The 21,733-nt window shown below is 43.2% G+C and overlaps 1 protein-coding gene across 3 annotated transcripts in view; it reads right to left on the reverse strand.

The window, feature by feature from the left end:
• RNF145 (ring finger protein 145) overlaps window positions 1-21,260 on the reverse strand; it is a 77,869-nt gene extending 56,609 nt beyond the window's left edge. Inside the window, exons 1-3 of one of the 3 annotated variants that reach the window (XM_032800447.2) lie at window positions 21,146-21,260; window positions 20,663-20,722; window positions 8,415-8,628 (exon numbers count right to left, since the gene is read on the reverse strand). In XM_032800447.2, coding sequence (XP_032656338.1) covers window positions 8,415-8,598 — 184 coding nt within the window. In that variant the 5' untranslated portion in view covers window positions 8,599-8,628; window positions 20,663-20,722; window positions 21,146-21,260. Of the gene's footprint in view, window positions 1-8,414; window positions 8,629-20,662; window positions 20,723-21,145 lie in introns of those variants that run through there. The other 2 variants (XM_032800449.2, XM_075068205.1) reach the window with 2 other exon arrangements.
• Between the last annotated feature and the right edge of the window lie 473 nt (window positions 21,261-21,733).

The raw sequence follows: 21,733 nt of genomic DNA on the forward strand, positions 1-21,733 counted from the left end.
ATACCCTGGTACACGATCCTGCTTATCTCAGATCTCTCTGGGTTTTCAGAGGGGAAACTTAACTGCAAGGATTGAGATACCAGTCACATGACGGTCACCTGAATAGGATGACTATACTCGCTAATTCTAAACGATTTGCAACTACAATTCATCTCTGCTGTGTGTCTAACCTCAGAATGGATTACAAGTTGTTGTATATTGATCTTTTAACAGTCAACTCTTCTTTTTTTTGTAATAATTTTATTTAGTTAATAAGAATTGGCTCTAAGCGTGTAGTATTTGGTAATTAAGTTACCACTTACCTTTGGGGTTGTCCTTTTGGTCAGGTGAGAACTTTTTCTGCTTTATTGAGTGTTGGTTTTCATACCTTCTTCCCGAGTGTGAGGCGGGTGTTAAGACTGGGAGAATGGAGTGTCTAAGAATTGTTGTGTTGTGACTTTGTGGTTGGAGGGGGTGAACAAGTCATTTGTCTGGTGGTTTGGTTTGCCTTAGAGGTGGAAAAAACCCGCTTGGGCTGTGACTGCCCTGTTTTAAGCAATTTGTCGAATTGGCCTCTGGTTGGTCCACCAGAACCAGCCTGTTTAAGAGGGCGGAGGTACCCCAGGGGCACCTGGTTCGGCTCCGTGTTCTGACCTCTGATTGCGGGTGTCCAGCAAGTGGAGGCCGAGGCTTGATCCTGGGGGCATGGTGGGGGTCGAGGCAAGTTGGGCGGGGTACCTCGGGCTGTGGGTCACAGGCACAGGTGGGGCAGAGCTTCTCGTGAGCTGTGGGTCTGTCCCAGCACGATGGGAGGGCTGATCAGGGCTGTGGGGACATGCAAAGGTGGGGCAGGCCTTCTGGGGGATGCGGGTGTCAGGCACAGGTGGGCAGGGGTGATCCCAGGGAGTGTGGGGTGTCCAACCACAGGTGGGGCAGAGGCTGTTCTGGGGAGCTTGGTGTACCTAGAAGGTGGGCAGGGGTATCCTGGGGGCTGCAGGGCTCCCGCACAGGTGGGACGGCAGGGCTTGATCAGGGGTGTGGGTCCAAGGCACGGTGGCAGAGGCTGATCGGGGTGTAGGGTCCAGGCACAGGTGGGGACAGGAGCTGATCCCGGGGGCTGTGGGTGTCGCGGCACAGGTGGAGAGGGCTGATCCTGGGGGATGTGGATAGTCCAGGCACAGTGGGCAGGTGATCCGGGGGCTGTGGGATGTCCAGGCACAGGTGGGGACAGGGTGATCCAGGGGGTTGGGGGGTGCCAGCAGGATGGGAGGGGTCATCCTGGGGGCTGTGAGGTCCCAGGCCAATGGGGGAGGCTGATCCTGGGGGGTGGGGTCCCCGGCACAGGTGTGGCAGAGGCTGATCTGGGGTGGGTTTAAGGAAGTGGGATCAGGGGCTGATCCTGGGCTTGCAGTGTCCCACACAGGTGGGGAAGGCTGACTGAGGGGTTTGCGGGGTCCCAGGCAGGGGGATGGCTGAGCCGGGACTGCGGTCCAGGCACATGTTGGACAGGGTATTGAATCCTAGGGGTTGCGGGGTCAGCACAGTGGGGCAGGGCCTTTTCCCAGGGGGCTGGTTGTCAGGCACAGGTTGAGGCGGGGCTATTCGAGGGCTGGGGTCAGCGACAGTGGGTGGTGATTCCAGGGCTGTGGGTCTCCAGCACAGTGGGACGGGCGATCCGGGGGGGTTGAGTTCCCAGCAACAGGTGGGACAGGGGCTGATACCGGGGCTGTTGAAGCAGACGAGATGGGCAGGGCTGATCAGGGGCTGCGGTGTCCAGCAAGTGACGGTAGTGATCCGGGGGCGGGAGTTCCCAGGAACAATGGGGAAGGCTGACCCCAGGCGGCGCAGGTCCGGGGGGGGCAAGGCTCATGGGTCCCTCACCCGGCCCACCAGCTCTCGAAGTGAGGATGCCATCATCCAGAAGTCGACGGGAAGTCTGGCGTGCCGCAGGATCTTCAGTCCAGTATCGGAGTGCACAGACACGAGTAAGTTTCTCCCCCTCTCCAGCTCCGTTTGGCAAAGCGACATTCCATCTGACAACAGGGATGTGACCAGCAGTGCCCACCCCATGGCGAGCCAAGCACTGGAGGCTGGGCTGGGGGTTGTGCACTGGCTGGGTGGGCGAGGAGGCGTTTAAGGGGCTTGAAAGACCGCTCAGTAAGGGGAGAGACAGCCTGCAATCCCTGATCGCGGCTTTCCTCCCCGGGGCGGGAGGGACCCTCTGAGGAGCAAAGCATGGAGGGGCGGGGCTCTCTGCGGAGCTGGGCTTTACCAAAGCTGACTGAGGAAGGACGCGGCAGAGGTGAACATGGGTGTCACTGCAGCTGGGCCTGGGCGGTTTAACCAGCAGTCAGGTCTTGGGCTGCAGAGTCTCTGGCGTCTGGGCTGGGCCAGGTGACCAATAGGCCCCGATGGACCCATCATCTATTCCTCATGCTCAACAGCTCAGACTGTCCCTCGTCATCCTCTTGTTCTTCCTCACTGCCGGCAAATCCCTCTGCGTTGTGACCTGGCACAGGTCCGCAGAGCTGGCGAGGGCCTATGTGGTTGCAGCTTGGACTGTTTCTGTATTGCGTATGGTCCATGCTGGCTCACCTGTTTGTGCTCCAGCCACCGAGAAGGAGCTGAGGTCCAACCGCCTGGCACAGGCACACCAGCTCCTCCCGCACACAGCAGGAGGCACCGCGCAGGCCCTGGGGTCAGATGAAGGCGTGACGGCCAAGAGCCCTACCTCTGCGTTTGGCAGCGTCGCCCTTCTGGCACACCGTATTTGGGACGGTCCTCTGCACTCGTTCCTGCTTCACCCCACAGGCTGGCGCCTTTCCATCAGAGCTCGCGGAGGGGCCACTGCCCCAGCCTCTCCCAAGTGCAGGGAAGAGCAGGCAGCTGCCTCCCCCCTAGTGCCCACTGGCTATCCGGGCTGCGGCCCTTGCCCCAGATACCGTTTGATGTAGTGTTGTCCATCAGGTTCTCGGTTGAGTCCGGTACCGGATCCGTTGCGTTGCAGATGTCGAGTGCCTGTCCACCGACGCAGGTGAGCAGAACACGGCCATCCTCCTCCTCCGAAGCAGCGCTTTGAGGGGCGCGATGCAGTGCCCGACACATCCCCTGGGCCACGTAATGGCAGAGCCCCCGCCATGACAGCCCAGCGTGACCGCTGTCTATCGCCCAGTCTCGTGCCAACCCCTCCCCCATCCTAACTGCGCTGCTCCCACCCAGGCTGCGAGCAAATCCAACACGCACCCTGGCAATGTCGAAATGTATTTATGTCTTTCTCTGCGCATTAACTGTGGGGCTTTTTCCTGTGGGTTCCTGCCACGCGATCCGCGCTCAGTTCAGCCCTCGCTATGCCTTCTTGCAATGTCTTCCAGTTGGCGTAGCACTCTTCAATAGCGGCCCAGCAGTCAAGCAATCGCTAGGGTAGGTGGAGGTCAGCTATGCCGCGCTCCACTGTTCCAACGACCGACACGGGCAGTAAGAAGGAACTGAGGAGCAGACGGGCCGGCAGGGGTATATATTAGGCGCCATACCGGCGCCACTCCAGGGGGCAACCTACCGGCCCACCGAGTGTTGCTAGGGTAAAAGTTTCTCCGACGAACGTGCACGCGGCGCGCGCACACCTAACTGGAATGGATATGAGCAAGCACTCGAAGAAGAACTAAATTTTGCACAGAAGCTTTAAGTAGCAGTTTCAACAATCAATTTGGTTGTTGAGTCTGACCTTGTTGGACTATTCAGAAAATATATCATTTGTATACAAATCATATTAAAAGGTTGCTCATTAGTGAATTACAACCAAGAGAATCTTAAAAAAAATATGCATTTGAAATCAATACACAGTATGATGAGAAGCAATAGTACGGATCTGAAGAGATGATTCTGCTGACTGGGTATTTAAAATTAATATGAGCTGCTGCATTCTGGACCAGCACTCAAAATGTTACAGTAACTATGAAAACTCAAAAGGTTTATAAATGATTCCAAGTCTCTTTTTAAGCAGAACTTCTTTGTTAAGAAGGTGTAAAAAGTGTGTTGACAAGTATCAGCAATATAAACTTTGTACTAGGAAATATTATCTAAAGGAAACACCAAGCAGAGAAACCAGCTCAGCAAGAGCCTGGAGCACCTATTGAAATAGCAGGAACACAGTTTGGGAATCCACAATACTGAGAAAGGAAAGAAGAAAAAAAGACTGCTAAAATCTGAGTGTGGCAGGAATTCTTTAGCCCTTCTGTTGTGTCTGTTAATTGAAACATATAAGGTCCTTTATCCAAGGAGCTCAGACCAGCAAGTGATCTTGATAACACTACAGGGAATTTTTTGGAAGAAAAAAAAAAGATGAACACAGTTCTTTGACTTGGTCTTTACTTAAAAATAGCTATGTTTTAAAATAGAACAGTTGAAAATTTGTTCCGTTACTCACTTAACTAAATCTTGCCTGAACATAAAAGTAAAGATACCTGCATAAATGTGCATTGGCTCAAGACTTCAGATCGCTTCAGTAAACCAACGGGTGAATATTTTAGAAAGAAGCAGGGATATGAGATATGCTTCCTCCATCTTGCACCCTTTATTTGTTGGGAGGAAATTTGTCTTGGGAGTAGATTGACTCTGCTTCCTCTCTCAGCCTGGAGCTGTGGATAAGACGGGGGCTGCTGATATGTGTGCATGCACACATTCCAGATATCAGTACCCTTAAATTGCAAGAGCAAGTCTAGTCAGTAATTAAATTCACATTAGCCTAGACATAAGGAGGTGAAAATGGTACAGCAGCATCTGATAACAGCAAGTTCAGATGGCTTCTCCTCCTTTCAACCCTCTACACAAACGCACCTAATATTACTGGCTGAGTGATTAAGGTATTAATGACAATTCAGGAAGTTGCCATTACATACTACTACTTTATGTCACAAATGTATATGTTCCATTTGCCTGAGAACTTAAACTCTTAACAGTGACTTTGTCTTTCCCAGGACTTAACGTTTGGATGGCAAAGAATTCACCATTGGGTAGGACGCTGCCCTAAATCATTTCCTGACCCCCTACTTTAAGCATGTTCACTCTTAAGCAAGTAAAGATGAGTTATTTAGTGCAATTTGGGAGTGCACTATATTAGTGCAATAATGACCATAATTCAGAATCACACCATGATTACAAATTAAGGCTCTGGACAATACCTATACTTTTATCTTCAACTGACTCACTATTTGCCGACCAGCATGCTACAGGCCTCCCATCACATCTCAGTCCTTTCAAAGGAAAAACATTATGGCTTCTGCCACTCCTCTGTCTTTCACTAAAGAAGAGCAAATAGAAGCAGCTGACTGCTCAACTGCAGGAGGATAAATTTGGGAGATTTTGACAGGAGCAACTAGCACTGTCTGAAACAGCAGGTCTACGTGACCCAAGACTGCACTAAGAAACCATTTCCACTTAGCACAGTTTTGTTGCCAGCATGACTAGTTTAATTTAGTTTAAAAAGAGTCCTTAAAAATATACAGTAAAACATTTAAAATCAAATTAGGCCCTGTCCACATTGGGAAGAAACTTAATTGAAGCCTTTCTAAAAAACCTGTTTCTGAGCACAGCTTTTTTCTAATAATATACAGGGGGCCCTAGTGACCCCAGAATTGCTACATTAATATTGATAACAATTAAGTACTTTGCAAACACGTTCACCGTGTTCTGCCTCTCCAGCAACTGCTGTTACGCAGTCTCCCAGCAGGTATAGCAATCTTCTTTTATAGGACAGGATGAAGGGGAAGATAAAGTCAGCCAGGACCTGACCCTGAGTACAGATAAGCCACTAACAAAGGTCTCTATGGAGAGTTATAGGGGCCTAATACCTCCCCTCTGGGGTCACATTCCCAAGTACTGTTTATAATGAATATAATTTTTCAACCCTGGAGAAAAAAAGTTTAGATGAGCTCAAAATAGAAAATAAGATTAGAGATCTGAATCTGCTGTGCTATGAAAAGACTGAATTATTTGCACTGCTTTTCATACTGCATGTAGCTGAAGGATCCAAACTAATTTCATTTTCCATTTGAAGTTGGGTTAGAGTCCTAGTGTATTTAACTTTCAGCCTGCACATCAAGATTACAAAACAGCAAAAGCATGTGCCACCATCCTTTAATTACTATTTGGCCAACAGACAATTGAGGGGTGCACTAAAAACTTGAGAGAATATTAAAGTGTGATTAAGCAGATTTTAAGGACAGAAGCGACCCTTTCTGATTATCTAGTCTGACCTTCTGCATAGCCCAAACCATCAATTTCACCCAGAGAGATTCCTGTATCTAGTCCAACATGGTGTGATTGAACTAGAGCACAGCTTTTACAAATATACTCAGTTTTGATTTAAAGACTTCAAGTTATGGAGAATTTCCCACATCCCTCACTAATCTGTTCCAGCAGTTAATCACTGGTATTATAGTAACAAGGACTATCATGGAAATTAATGTACTACACTCTTGTATTACAGTCAGTTACTTGCGAGTTCCTTAAACATATGTGCAAGTACATGTTGTTCAACCTATACCCAATGATTTTACTTCTTCTGGTGTATTAGGCAAAGGAATGACAATGGCTTAGGCAAGCCACGTAAATTTGTCAGAAAGGAAAAAAGTCTAGTAGAGAGATCAATATTTTTCTTTCTATAGAAAAAAATCACATGCAGAAAGGCATAACCATTAAAACAGTGTAGGACAGAGTATGTGTGAGTGTACAGATATATGTGTATATACACACATACACATGCTACCAGGGAAAGCGGCCGATGTGGTATTGTCATAAGTAGATAGGTAAGGTAAGGGTTAATTTTCTTTTGCCTGTAAAGGGGAACCAAACACCTGACCAGAAGACCAATCAGAGAACTGGATTGTTTAAAGTCAGGGGCGGGAATTTGTATACTCGGGGTCTTTTTTGTTTTCTCGGCTGTGAGTAAACAAGGTTTCCTCCTAACTCCTTCTTATTTCAAATATTATACCAAAAGTCTGTGAGTACAAAGGAACCCCAAAGCAATTCGGCTATGAGGAGCTTTGGGTTGTACGAATAGATGTGGATGGCTGTGTCTTTTGTTGTTTTCTCGGCTGTGAGTTAACAAGCTTCCTCCTAACTGCATCTTATCTCCAAGTGTCTCCTACACATCTGTGAGTACAAAGGAACCCCCAAGCAATTCGGCTATGAGGAGCTTTGGGTTGTATTTACATGTATGTGGATTGGTTGGACTGGTTTAATCGGGCTATCTTTTAAATCAGACTGTTTCTTCATATTTTCTTATAAGCAAGAGCCTGTATTGAGTTTCTTAATGCAAGATTATTGTTTTATATTTTCTTTCTTTTTTTTCTATAAAGTTTTCTTTTTAAACCTTGTGAAAGTTTCTTTTCTAGTGAGGCAGAGGGGGGAGGGAAAAGCCCAAACTCGGTGTCTCACCTCCCTATTGTCCCAGGGCGGGAAAGGCTATAGGACAAAGGGAGGGGGAATTTCTTGTGTGAGCTGACTAGGTAAATACCTAGCCTCGGGGAAGCTAGATTGCTTCTCCGGTTGTATTCAAGGGGTGAAGCATAGCATTGCACCGGCTAACCCAGGAAGGGGGGGGAAGCTGGGAGAGAAGAGAGAGAGACCCAGGGCTCTGGGTCTTGGGGGTCCCCCAGGGGAAAGTTGGGGTGACTCGGGGGGCATACTAGGACGCCCAATAGTCCTAGTTGGTGGCAGCGAGAATATCCAAGCTGGTATGAGCTTGGGGGAGTTTCAGGTAAGCCCCCAAATTTTGGACGCAAAAGTCCAGGTTTGGGACAGGACCAGAGTTTGGACGCTAAAGTCCAGGTACTGGGACAGGTGGCTATTACTACAGGTATATCTTGACTTTAGAATATCTTGTTTTTTGATACTGTCTTGCAAACAAACTAGGGAAATACAACCTAGATGGAGCTACTATAAGGGTGCAAAACTGGTTGGAAAACTGTTCCCAGAGAGCAGTTATCAGTAGCTCACAATCAAGCTGAAAGGACAAATTGAGTGTGGTCCCGCAGGGATCAGTTCTGGGTCCGGTTCTGTTCAATATCTTCATCAATGATTTAGATAATGGCATAGATATTACACTTATTATGTTTGCAGCTGATACAAGGCTGGGAGGAGTTGCAAGTGCTTTGGAGGATAGGATGAAAATTCAAAGTTATATGAACAAACTGGAGAAACGGTCAGAAGTAAATAAGATGAAATGTAATAAGGACATATGCAAAGTACTCCACTTAGAAAGGAACAATCAGTTACACACATACACACAATGGGAAATGACAGTCTAGGAAGGAGTACTGCAGAAAGGGATCTGGGGTCATAGCGGATCACAAGCTAAATATAAGTCAACAGCATAGCACTGTTGCAAAAAACCATCATTCTGGGATGTATTATCTCTGTGAGGAGTACAGACTTACCCACATAGTGCATGTTGAGGGCCAAGTACTTGTACTGGAAAAGGGGATTGTTGTTGAGGCTACTTCTTTGGATCTGCTGGAAGAAGGAGCTGACATCCCATCTGTACAAGACATCCAAGAGCATGATGCTTGGGACCCTCAGGGCCACATTTAACACTGCCTCCAACTTCTCCTTTGCCGCCATTCTGTTCCTTTTCAATAAACTTGCAGCAGACTATAAATAGCACAAGACAGACAAAAGTAATCAAATCAATCTCACTGTACAGCCAGCCATTAAGTAATCAAATCAAACTCACTGTACAGTCAGGCATCATGAATATATGAATGAAGAACACTGTGGGGCCATATATCAGTAAATGAATCAATTGAGGTAAACTCAAAAATCCAGACAGCATAGCTTTTGCTTTTTTGCTATATTGAGAGGAGTTTTGCTAGCTATTTTCCATAAGGACTTACTGTGCTTTTATTTTTTTCTGGACAATGCTCTTCCACTTTGAAAATGTGTTATGAAAACTCTTATTAGTAAACATACTTGGGTTTTAGAGCCAACAAACAGCAGTAGAAAAAAACCTAGAGAGACCACTTGGTAATTCCCAGCTCAACTTGAAATCTCGCTCTATAGCCTTCTCAGATGAAGTAGCTTTTGAAATACATGCCAAGTAAAAATAGTTTTTTAAAGTGTTAAGCAACAACAAATTAAGCTGTTTTTGAAACAACTTTTTACAACAACCTCTTAGGTGGTGGTGTAGCCATGTTGGCCCCCGGATATTAGAGAGACAAGGTAAGTGAAAGAGTGTCTTTTATTGAACCAACTTATGCTGGTGAGAGACACAAACTTTCAAGCTACACAGAGCTCTTCTTCAGATCTGGGAAAGAAAATCAGGGCAGGTCTACACTTAAAATGTTGCAGCAGCACCACTGTAGCACTTCAGTGAAGACACTACTATATTGACAGGAGAACTTCTCTCCCTTGGTGTAGTTAATCCACCTCCCTGAGAGGCGGCAGCAAAGCAACATAGATGGGAGAAGCCCTCTCGCTGACACAGTGCTGTCTACACTGGGGGTAAGTGCTTCGCTTAAGGCTGTGGATTTTCTACGATCCTGAGCAACGCAGTTATACCAACATAAGTCAGCCTGAGGCCAGGTCTACACTGCAATGTCTACATTACAGCTTATGCTGGAATACTTTGTCACTCAGAGGTGTGAATAAGCCTTTCCTCTGAGCGACACCAACAGAAGTGCTGGTGTGAACAGAGGCTCAGCTCAGGTCTACACTGCAGACTTATGTTGGTATAACTATGTTACACAGAGATGTAGAAAATCCACTCCCTTGAGTGGAGCAGTTACCGATCTACCTCCTGGTGCAGACATGTGCCACTTGCAGAGGTGGTTTTATTATGCCAAGAGTGCTTCATTAGATGTGCTGTAGTGTAGACCAGGGGTCAGAGAACCTTTCCCAGACCTGAAGAAAAGCTTTGCATAGCTCAAATGTTTGTCTCTTTCACCAAAGAAGTTGGTCCAATAAAAGATATTACCTCACCCACCTTCTCTCCATAATTGTAAGAGACACACGGTGGTGAGAGAGAAAATAAGAGACACTATGTCGTCCACATTGTCTCTCTAATATCCCGGGAGTGACACGGCTACAACACTGCACTGTACAATCATGACATTTTAGGTCTGCTTCCTCCCTGTGGCTTGAAATAACTTTAAAAGTCTAATCTTGCTTTTATTATTTGTGGCATTTGTTGACCTCTGTTTGAATATATTTATGCAAACATCATTTCTTTTAGATTAAAAATCAGTAAGGCAGCTCCATCCTGATTATATTAATGTAATTCACTACAATGGCCCATTACAGGAGTACTCTGGAATTAGGGTTTGGTTCGTTTGTAAAATGGGCTAGATTGATAGCAGTGCCAGGTTTTGTTTAGCTATAGAAAAGACAGTAAGTTTCTCCACGGCAACCTGTTAATGTACCTCAGTGATAAACTGGAAAGACCATATTAAAAAGTGAATAGGTTTAGTCTCCATGCACAGTCAGCCCGTGGCCTTCAGCTAAGACTTTTAGCTGGTGCCAACTGTAATGGTTTTCATGAGGACGATGCTTGTCCACTGTAGGACGGCAATAAGGCAATGCATTTCACACAGATCACCAGCAACTCAATAACCATTTTCAGCTCACTCCCACCCTGGACCTATTTTCAGGTGAGTGGATCTGGAGAGGTGCTGGGAGAAACAGACTAGAAGGGGAGGCTAAAACTATTAAATTTTTTCAGGCATCTGTGTGTTAAGAATTGTCCAATTTTGTTGTTTTCAGGCTTAACTGCTATTCGAGGAACCTTTTATAAGGAAGTCATTGTTTATTAAGTGAGGTGGTGAGAGAGAGAACAGGGCCTATGGAGAGATGATGCAACATGAGCATCTGTGACTTCAAACCCAGCAGTGGGAAACTGTTTAAGCAAGTGGAAACCATCACTGTTGGAGATCTATGTCCCAAACCAGGCTCAAAGGGCTGAATGTCCCAAATATCAGAGGAATATTTCAGAAGAACTGTACTCTGTCCAACAGTCTGAACAATTTGCAAAGGCAAAAAGATGACTTTCACTTTGAAAAAGCTGTGAAATGCATTTCAAACGTGCAATTATTATTGGTATTTTTAAGACCACCATGACTGGCTATAAAAATAATAAAATAATTTGTACCAAGGCAATATGGAAGCCTAGCACAAAACTAAACCAGACTATTCTGCTGAAATATTAATGTTCTTCTAATATTGTTAAACTGTAATCACAGGAAGATGGAAAATGGTTTACAGCACCTTACTTTGGGATGCTGCTCATTGCAAAATTAGGTTTTATTTTTTACTCACGATGCTCACCACTACTGGTTGGCTATGAAATGCAGAAGTTTAAATTTAAATAAATGTTTTAAAATACTGGAATTACATTTCAGTGCAATCATACTGGATGACATTAACCTCTGTGCAGAGGACTGGCATGAGAGATATGCACCACTTTAAGGGCTTGTCTTCACTACAGAGCTAAACTGGCGCTGCTGGAAGGGATGCAGTGGCACCGAGTTAGTGGGTCTAGTGAAGACACACTAAATCGATGGGAGAGTCCTCTCCCATTGATTTCTGTACTCCACCTCAACAAGAGGAAGAAGCAACGTTAGCGGGAGATTTCAGAGTAGCAGCTGTGTTAGTCTGTATCTGCAAAAAGAACAGGAGTACTTGTGGCACCTTAGAGACTAACAATTTTATTTCAGCATGAGCTTTCGTGAGCTACAGCTATGTCCATTCTACAGTCCATTCTATGCATCCGAAGAAGTGAGCTATAGCTCACGAAAGCTCACGCTGAAATAAATTTGTTAGTCTCCAAGGTGCCACAAGTATTCCTGTTCTTTTTGTTAGTGTGAGAGTGTCTCCTGTTGACATCATGTACTGCAGACCCCACAATAAGTAGATCTAAGCTACACTGACTTGAGTTATGCTACTAATAGAACTCAAATTGTGTAACTTAGATCGATCAGGCAGAATAGTGTAGACCTGGCCTAAGTCTCACATAAGTCCTCAAAGATAAGATACTGTAAAAAATTGTAATTCATGTTAAGTTTTGCAGGTGGGAGGGAAGGGTGTATTAAGACTTGTACGATGCTTAGAGACACAAAGTGTTTTCCATTCTAGAAGAGTTAAAGCAATCAGAGGCCAATACTGTCCACCAATGGTAGCCCACATTCCACAGCTCTCAGGAAGAAGTGTAATTATTTTTATATGGCACTTGGATTTAAAAAAAAAAAAAAAGAAGCCAAAACCAAGTAGTCCTGACAAATTTACAAAGTGGCCCTCTCAGTCTGATCTCAGTAAATCATGTGTTGTAGGGCTTTTTCAATTTTATAAATTCAGACTGATTTTTGTATACAATTCCCACCCTTACCACTATTTTAACAGAAAAGTAAACTCGAACACAGCACATCTTTCCACCTCATACAAACACAGTAACAACCATACACCATAATTCCCACACAATATCTTTCTAAGAAGCATTACACAATAGCATGCAAGAAGAATTTTAAAAAGTCAAAACAATATCATAAGCATCCTAAAATATGAATAAGCAAAACCACTGTCCAAGCCACTGTTCTGACCGCACAAAACACCCTGCAAATAATTTACCATATATGCTCGTTCATAAGCCGAACATTTTGGTAAAAAAGTGACACATCAAAGAGCGAGGGTCAGCTTATAAATGGGTCTACACCAAAATTTGATGATTTTAAACTCTATGGAATCATTGAATTGAATATCTAATACACTGTCATTTTGTTTACCTGGAGTGTCTGCAGGCATGGAGCCCCTCAGTTCCCTGTGGCTGCGGTCTGCCATTCCCAGCCAATGGGAGCTGTGGGAAGTGCGCTAGGAATGGCAAACCGCGGCCACTGGGAGCTGAGGAGCTCTGTGCCTGTGAACACTCCAAGTAAACAAAACATCCTGGCCCACTAGTGGCTTACCCTAACAGACCAGGAGCCAAAACATTTGCCATCCCCTGAAATATAGGGTCGGCTTATGAAAGGGTCATACAGTTTCTGCTATTTTTACCTAACCATCTTAGGGGGTCAGCTTATAAATGAGAAGGCTAATGAACGAGTATATATGGTGCATATATTTTTGCTGTGGTACAAACTAAAAAGGGCTTTATGTATTAAAATGGTATTTTAAAGAAAACAATTCTGGATGCAGGCTGAATATACAGAAGAAAATTTTAGTCAGATTGATTTGAAATTGCAAGCCTATACTCAGAAAAAAAGTCAAGATAAACACAGTTTAAGAGCTTATGTGAAAAAAAGTTAAAGGTACTGTGAATTTTAAGTCTTGTTTTTTCCAAATACATAAATTCATCAATCCTTAGGGGGGACGGCCAAACGGTCTACACATTTTGCAATTTTTTAAAAGCATTTAAGGTACAGCTTGACAACCATGTTGATCTACAAGTTTGTACTATTTGTTGTTTAAAAAAAAAGTACATCTAGGCTGACACATGGACTTGATTAAAAAGCTCTTATATATCCAAGAGTCATATTTGACCAATCAGCTGTATGGCACAACATGTACATATGCAGAACAAGAAAAGTTAAGTTTCTATTTAAGGGCCCTATTCAGTACCCCTTACACACCACACAAACTCAAGCAGAACTTACCTGCTTTCCCAAACACAGAGAGCTAAATGGGGCCATGAATAACTAAGTTAATTGGGACAATTGGACAAGCTTGCTTTTCCCTTCCAAATTCACAAATCTATACTTGGGAGCTTAAGAAAAGTGAACTATACAGTAGAACCTCAGAGTTACAAACACCAGAGTTACAAACTGACTAATCAACCACACCTCTAATTTGGAACTGGAAGTATGCAACCAAGCAGCAGCACAGAGAGAGAAGAAAAAAAAAAGATACAGCATAGTACTGTGTTAAATGTAAACTGCGAAAAACATAAAGGGAAAGTAGCATTTGTCTTCTGCATAGTAGTTTCAAAGCTGTATTAAGTCAATGTTCAGATGTAAACTTTTGAAAGAACCATAACATTTTATTCAGAGTTACAAACAACCTCCATTCCAGAGCTGTTTGTAACTCTGAGGTTCTACTGTATGTGTGTCTTGTTTAAGGGTACAGTTTAAAATTTCTAAACCTAGTTTTAAAAACAACTTTCACAACCATAACATGGTGCAACTGATAGTCAATATATTACAGAAAGTGGCTACACTGGAAAATCGTAGCAAATCTTATCACTGCATAACAAGAGACACAAAGTGGGTGAGGTAATATATTTGATTAGACCAGCTTCTGTTGGTGAAAGACACAAGACTGCATACTGCATAACAAAACATCCAATATTCATGAGACACCCTTTTAAATTATGTCCACTAGAAATCTGCAAGCGTTAAGGCCTAAAATGCAACTGCTGCCAAGTTTCAATATGATGTGCTACGTGTGAGCAAAGTCGATTACTCTAAGCTCTTGATATGTGGTAAAAAGACCTTAAAATACATTATTTTGATTGGGCAAAACACATTAAACCTTTATATACTTAGGAAAAAAAGTCAATATGAGCATCTGGATGCTCACCTCTTCTGAAGAACCAGGCCACTCATTTAAGGGTACGTCTACCCTTCAGTTGGGAGTGAGCATGTTAAAAATAGCTATGTTGTGGAATTGGAGGCTCCCACTAGTCATGTGACCTCAAATCTACCCTATATCCTAGGCTGGAGCTTGAGTGTCTAGCTGGATCATCCAGGTGTTTTTAGCATGAGTGTCTACTTGGGCTGGGAGGTTCACTCTCAGCTGTAGTGTAGACATACCTTAAGCGGACAAAAATTGACTTAAGAGACTAACTTGAAAAACATGGCCAGTGCATTTATTACAAGTGCAGGTCATGCCAATTTCAGAATAGATAAAATGCTGCTGAAAAGAATACCAGCAAACTTTTGATTAAAAGCTTACAAAAAGCTCACAAAAAACTTTCCCTTGAACAGGAGGTTTATTTCTAAGGCTCTGTCTATACACAAAGCTGCAATCTGCGTGCATGTACACATAGGTTTAAATCTGACTTACTTTAGCTTGCATCAGTAAATTTACAGGCACGACCTAAATCAACATAACCAGTTTTAAACCAATATACGAGTCCACATACCCAAAATTTACACCAGTTTAATTAAGCACATTTAAGCTAACCCGGTACCATTTCTTCATGTAGACAAGCCCTAAATACAATGCTTAGTGAGTAGCTACAGAAATACAGTAAAGGTGGAATAGTTTCAAAACTCAGTGCTGGCTTAACTGCACCCACTGAAGACAATGGTAAAAAATACCACTTACTTCAGTGAGAGCAATTAGTCCAGCTCCTAGTGTTTTTGAAAATCCTTCACTAAGGGCCCCATTCTGCAACACGTCTGCGCTCCAGTCCCCCACTGGCTACTATGGGCAGAAAAGGCCCATAGTACCTCACAAGCTCATGTCTTGAGAAGCTTGGAGAAATCTGAAAAGAAACTCAAAAGGGATGTAGGTCCAAATTCTGCTCCAATACCTGTGAAACCCTACTGATTTTGGATTTATGGGTGTAAGAGCACAATTTGGTCCATAGGCTCCACTTACACCGGGGAAAACAACATTTTTTAAGAATATTGTTATGCAAAGCTTTGATTTTTTTGAATAAACTAAGCCTGGTTAAACATTTATTTAAAACAGAACACTTAGCTGCGTCAGAGACTTGTTTTGACTAAGAACTATTAAAAGATTCCATGTCAAGGCTGGTAAGCCTAAAATTAGGCCCACCAGCTGTGCTCTGAGTGTGTGCACATAACAAAGGAACACTGAGATGCATGTCTGCTCTGTTCTTTGTAGCAGGAGATTTGAAATATAAAACAATTCTGAGTTCTTCAGAGAGTTGGATTCTTGTAAACTGGCATAGTGTTGAAATATACAAGAACAAGACAGAATGGAGGGACAATGTTATGTGTCAAATACACAGAAAAAAATCCAATGCTGATATAAGTCCACAGAAAAGTCCAGTATTTTGGGTTGGGGACTGATGATCCAGCAGAACAGTTCTGTTTCCAGAGTTTTCATTAAATTCTTTTCTTCCTGCCCCAGCTCAGTGGCAGAGGGTAGCAAGGGAAGTACAAAATGTATGAATTACATGTAACTTTTAAGTGAACAGTAACAGCACACTAATATTTTTGCAAAGAGAGGCTGGCTATGGTGCAGACTTGCAAATAACTATACTAAAGCAGCAAATGGAAAATATTATGCATTGTAACACTATAATCAGGGACTTGTCAGTACTTCCACTAAAACCCAGTTTTCATGGTTTACTATAGGAGCTCAGCAATTTCAAATCATATCAAGATTGAATATGAACACTAAATTCTAAGAGTTTTACAAGGAGGCAGTACAGCAAGCAGACATAGCATTTTTGCTATTTGAACAAGAAGTTACTGAGCATACAGACTATTTTTTTCCTATATGGTGCAATAAAATGAATTGTTAGAGCACTGACAAGATCAAGTGAACAGTGGTGTTTATTTTCCTCTAAAAAGCAAGTGAATTGTTAAATTAAAGGCAAAACATTAGGGTCCAATAACCCACTCAAAATTAAAGACAAATGTGAATTGAGGCCATTGTGGTTAATTATTTAATTCAAGCTACACACAAGCACTCAATATACATGCTTTTCTGCCAAAGGGTCTCAAAAAAGTGGATCATCCCTTCATATTATGGAATGAGCTTCTGGGAAGGGTGTGAGTAAATGTGAGTTTATCTTATTAGCATAATCAGAAGAGTGGTGAGCCAAGTGCCTAGAGAGATGTTTACTATGATCTTGAAATGTAGAGGTTTTACACTCCTAACTTCCATTAACTCCTGGAGGCATATGGGAAAATTCCACGTGCAGGGAGATTAGAATTTACTGTCTATAACTGTAAAATTTTTAAGATTTTAGTTAATTTCTTCCACTCTCCTATCAGTAACCCACTACGTACTGTTGTGCGTGTGCACGCACGCACACACACACACAGAGTAAGAGTGTAAGATATGTCTTTGATACCTTCTATCTACTTAGGCACCAATCCTGACAAAACATATATATTTGCCTAACTTTAAGCACCTTACTTAGTCCCACTGAAGTAAACAGGACTACTTATGGTTCCTCAGATGTGTGTAAGTTTGCAGGGTCCAGTTTGGCCTGTAAAGCTTGTCTGTATTTGATTTAGGTTATAAATAAGAAGGGGCAAAGAATGTCATCCTCTGTATTCCTACAGTGCCAACCAAAGCACCTAATTGTTCCACAACAGCTGTATTCTTTAAAGGCAGATTGTAAATATGATACGCCTCGTCTATTCTTTACACCCAAATAGGTAAAAACCTGTTCCCAAGAAGACTGAACTCTGGCTAAAGTTTGTTGAAAAAGGGGGTAAACAAATCAACATAGAACCCGATCAGCCAGGAAATGAAAGAAATACAGAACCTTTCATTTATATACACCGCTACCTTGATATAACGCCACCCGATATAACACGAATTTGGATATAACGCGGTAAAGCAGTGCTCTGGGGGGGCAGGGCCGTGCACTCCAGTGGATCAAAGCAAGTTCAGTATAACATGGTTTCACCTATAACGTGGTAAGATTTTTTGGCTCCCAAGGACAGCGTTATATCGAGGGAGAGGTGTATTATCAGTTCAAGTCCAGATAAGGTAAGAGTGGGCTGCTGGTTTTGTGAACTGTGTGAAATTAGTTGGTGGTTTCAGTCCAGTTCTCTGAAGACAGGAGAGCACATCTTTAACAATACCATAACAAATTGCATCTCTATTTGGCATTTCTGCTGAAATGTTCACAGAGTGAATTGACAAGCAGACTGAAACACCTTTTGGATTCTGTCCAACTCTACATCTTCTAACCAGCCAGAGGGCTGGTCACCTTAGCCAATCAGTTTGTATCAGTGTATTCTAGGAAAATCTGGGCAACTATCCTACAGTGCTTTTGCAGGGGACAAGGGTGCACATGCTTGCAGAACAAGGACAGTAGCATATGAGATAATGCAATATTGGATGTCTTGTCTCCAAAAGCTAGGAGGAAGGAGGACCAACCAAACTGAGTAAGTGGGCCCAGTGAGGGTATCCTGAATACCCTGCAAAGAAACAGTGTGCTGAACTTGTTACAGGGACCACAGCTATGTGAGAGGGTGATACTGACCACTCTTAGTTTTAGGTACTTGTATGTGGACACAAGTGACATTTAAATAAATAAATATATGGAGATATACCTATCTCATAGAACTGGAAGGGACCCTCAAAGGTCATTGAGTCCAGCCCCCTGCCTTCGCTAGCAGGACCAAGTACTGATTTTGCCCCAGATCCCTACGTGGCGCCCTCAAGGACTGAACTCACAACCCTGGGTTTAGCAGGCCAATGCTCAAACTGCTGAGCTATCCTTCCCCCTTAGCCATGTCAGTCATTGGTTACACAATCAGTTAGAAGATGTAGCGTGGACAGGGCTTTAGAGAGGAATCCTCTAGGTCAGTGTTTCCCAAACTTGGGATACAGCTTGTTTAGGGAAAGCCCCTGGCGGGCCCGGACCATTTGTTTACCTGCCGTGTCTGCAGGTTCAGCCCATCACAGCTCCCACTGGCTGCGGTTCGTTGCTCCAGGCCAAATGGAGCTGCTGGAACCGGTGCAGGCCAAGGGATGTACTGGTCACTGCTTCCAGCAGCTCCCATTGGCCTGGAGCAGCGAACCATGGCCAGTGGAAGCTGCAATCAGCCGAACCTGCGGACGCGGCAGGTAAACAAACGGCCCCGCCTGCCAGAGGCTTTCCCTAAACAAGCGGCATCCCAAGTTTGGGAAACACTGATCTAGGTCAACAATGAAGCACACTGGGCATTTAGGAAGCTTCCACTGCTTGTAGCTACGGAATACCTGTTCTGTGAATAAAGAGCTTCAGTCTCCAGGACTGTCTAACAGTCTTGAATTTTTCCCTACAACTAGATCTACGTGATAGCTAAGAAGAATGAATGACTGCTGCCATTAGGAAAAAAAAAATATTTAAAAGACATGGAAACTCAAGATGTGAACACATCAAAACTTTCACAAGAAAATACTGGGATGATGTACTGTAGGATGTTTCAGAGGGCTGAAATACATCTCTCAAGATGAAAAACACAGAGTTCAATAATACCACAATCTAAGAACAGTATCCTGCAAAAAATTATATGCATACATAATTTGACAAAATGCAAGTAGCTGTTTACTTCAGGGGGATGTATGTAAAGTTAAGCAGGCAAGACTCTGCAGAATCAGGGCCTAAGACAAAACTTAAAAAAAATAAAATTTCTAAGTGAGTGACGTAGGCAGATCACTTACCTAAAGCAAAAGTAATCTTACAAAACCAAATGCCAGGGATACTGATATGTCGCAGTGTTTAATGACTGCGGCTATGGCATGTGTGGAGTATTTTCGGTGCATCTAGAACATATAATTCCCATTAGCTTAATTTTTATAATCACATCAAACATACATGTTAAAAAGGTATATGCACTTATGGTTAAAATGACATTCTATGTAGTACTTGGATCCAAAAAAGCACAATGCACATGAAGTCCATTGTTTAAAATTAAATATAAAACTGTGTTCTAGTGGATTGAAATAGAAATTACCTACAGTCTCCATAAAAGGGAATCGATATGAGTCTTCAGCCTCCAGTTTAGTAAACAGCATGGAGATTTTTTTTTTGTTTTTAAATAAAAGAAGCCAGTACCAAGCATAAGGCAGACAATTTCAAAAAGACATACCAATCCATTTACTGTTTTATTGGCTTTATGTGCATTTTTTCTTAAAATTTGTCCCAGATTTAAGCTGCTGAAGAACTGAGGGAATAATCTATTTCCATCAGCTTCAACAAAGACGAGAGTCCCTGGTGTCTGCTCAAACACAGTTTGAGAGAATCATAGTAACGTCAATGGATTTACAACAGCATGAAACTGGTGTAAACAAGATAAACATCGGCCCACTATATTTTGGACCCAGGAAGAATATCCATTTTTCTGTATTGTAAAATGGTCACAATCCTGCTACATTAAATCTCTCTCAAAGACGACCACTGCCTCATTACATCATGCAACAATATTAATGAATTTAGGGATTAATAAACAAAGCTTCCTGCATGTCTTCCGTACAGGAAAATGTTAATCCTGGCATGTGGCAGTATATAGTAGTAGGCTGACTAAAACCAAGGCAGAGCTGCAGTTTCTCTCTTTCACAGACAGCTGATTATTTAAAATAGTTGGCATGAATAGCCAAAATAATGGATTGTGATGATTTAATATATGAAATGTCTTACAGAGGAGAAAAAAATGAATTTCTAATGAAAGCTTTGTTTCTACTAAACTACCATCAACATGACCAAACAAAGATCGGAATGGTTTCCTGTTTTTTCAGTTTGAAACCTGGTTACGTTACACGAAAAAAAAAAAAATGTACTGCAGTCTAACACCCACTTACTTTAAAAAAAAAAAATCTAAGCATAGTAGTTCAGAAGATGAACTAGTAGATAAGATTTTTGTATTAAAACTACAGAAGAGAGTCCACACGCACACACACTGAAGGGAGCACAGAAGCACCTAATTTGTTTGCATTTAAAAGCCTAACTAAAAGAGCTAAAAATATTTTCAATTAAAATATCACATGTAAACAAACCACTTACAGTTGTGTCAAAGGTATTCCTGAAGTCTTCCAGTTAACTGACAATCAACTGCACATATTACTGTAATCAAAACAGTTCCTTTTTGTAGGCAGAACCAAATTTTGGTTTGTGTTTGTTGTTGTTTTTTAAACTTTAAAAACCTTCCCCCTCCCACCCCAAGCATCTTATTCTCACACACACTCTTCTCCCCCCCTTACAAAGTTTTGTTATATCTGAAAGAGGCATCATTCTGATAACAGTCCATATGTCAAAGGCACGTACAACACATGGGACCATACTCCATCGTACACTAAAATTCAAGATACAAAACCATGTCACAAGCCTTACTGTAAAGAGAGAAGGAAGATCTTGAAGAAATAGCTAAAGTGACATTAGCAATAAAAGCAGAGAAAGTTAACCAGACTGAGAAAGAGAAGGTCTCTTACATAAGCATTATCCCATGCTTTTAAAATAACTAGGCCTCTCCCCTTCTCACTTCCTTACCTGAATTTCACAAAGTCTGCTGTAGGGGCTGTTTCTCACACTTAAAAACTTGCAGTGTCTGCCCTCAAAAAAGCGTTACTGATATTTACAGTCCTGTCTCCTTCTCTGAGGGCTGCAAGACCAGAATGTAAATAAAGACACAGGGAACCAGAGCACTACAGCCTCTACCACTGAGCCATAAACCTTGGTCACCACTGCAGCACCAGCTCATCCTCTGGGTTTCAGTCAAGCTCTGCACCAACAGTTCATCTCTCTGTTTGTAAACCAAACTCCGCTTCCCCGTCCCAGTGCCTTTCTAACCAGGGACCTATTTCCTGTCCGCCCCTGACTGCAATGCAAGATGTCCCATGAATCTCTGATGCTGCTGCAAAGCCCCTCGCATCCTTTCCTCGGCCCGGCTGAGCAGCCTCTTGAATCCCGGCCACAGCTCCAGCGGATGGGCTGGGGCTGGGATTTAAAGGGCTCGGGCCCCCTCAGCAACAGGAGCTCTTGGCCCTTTAAATCCCTGCCCAGCCCACAAAGCTCTGGTTCCCCAGCCACCAGAAGCCCTGGGCCTTAATTTGATCCTGAGGGCTCCCGCCACCTCTT

The sequence above is a fragment of the Chelonoidis abingdonii genome, chromosome 7, assembly GCF_003597395.2.
Source record: "Chelonoidis abingdonii isolate Lonesome George chromosome 7, CheloAbing_2.0, whole genome shotgun sequence".
In the NCBI taxonomy this organism is placed as follows: Eukaryota; Metazoa; Chordata; order Testudines; family Testudinidae; genus Chelonoidis; species Chelonoidis abingdonii.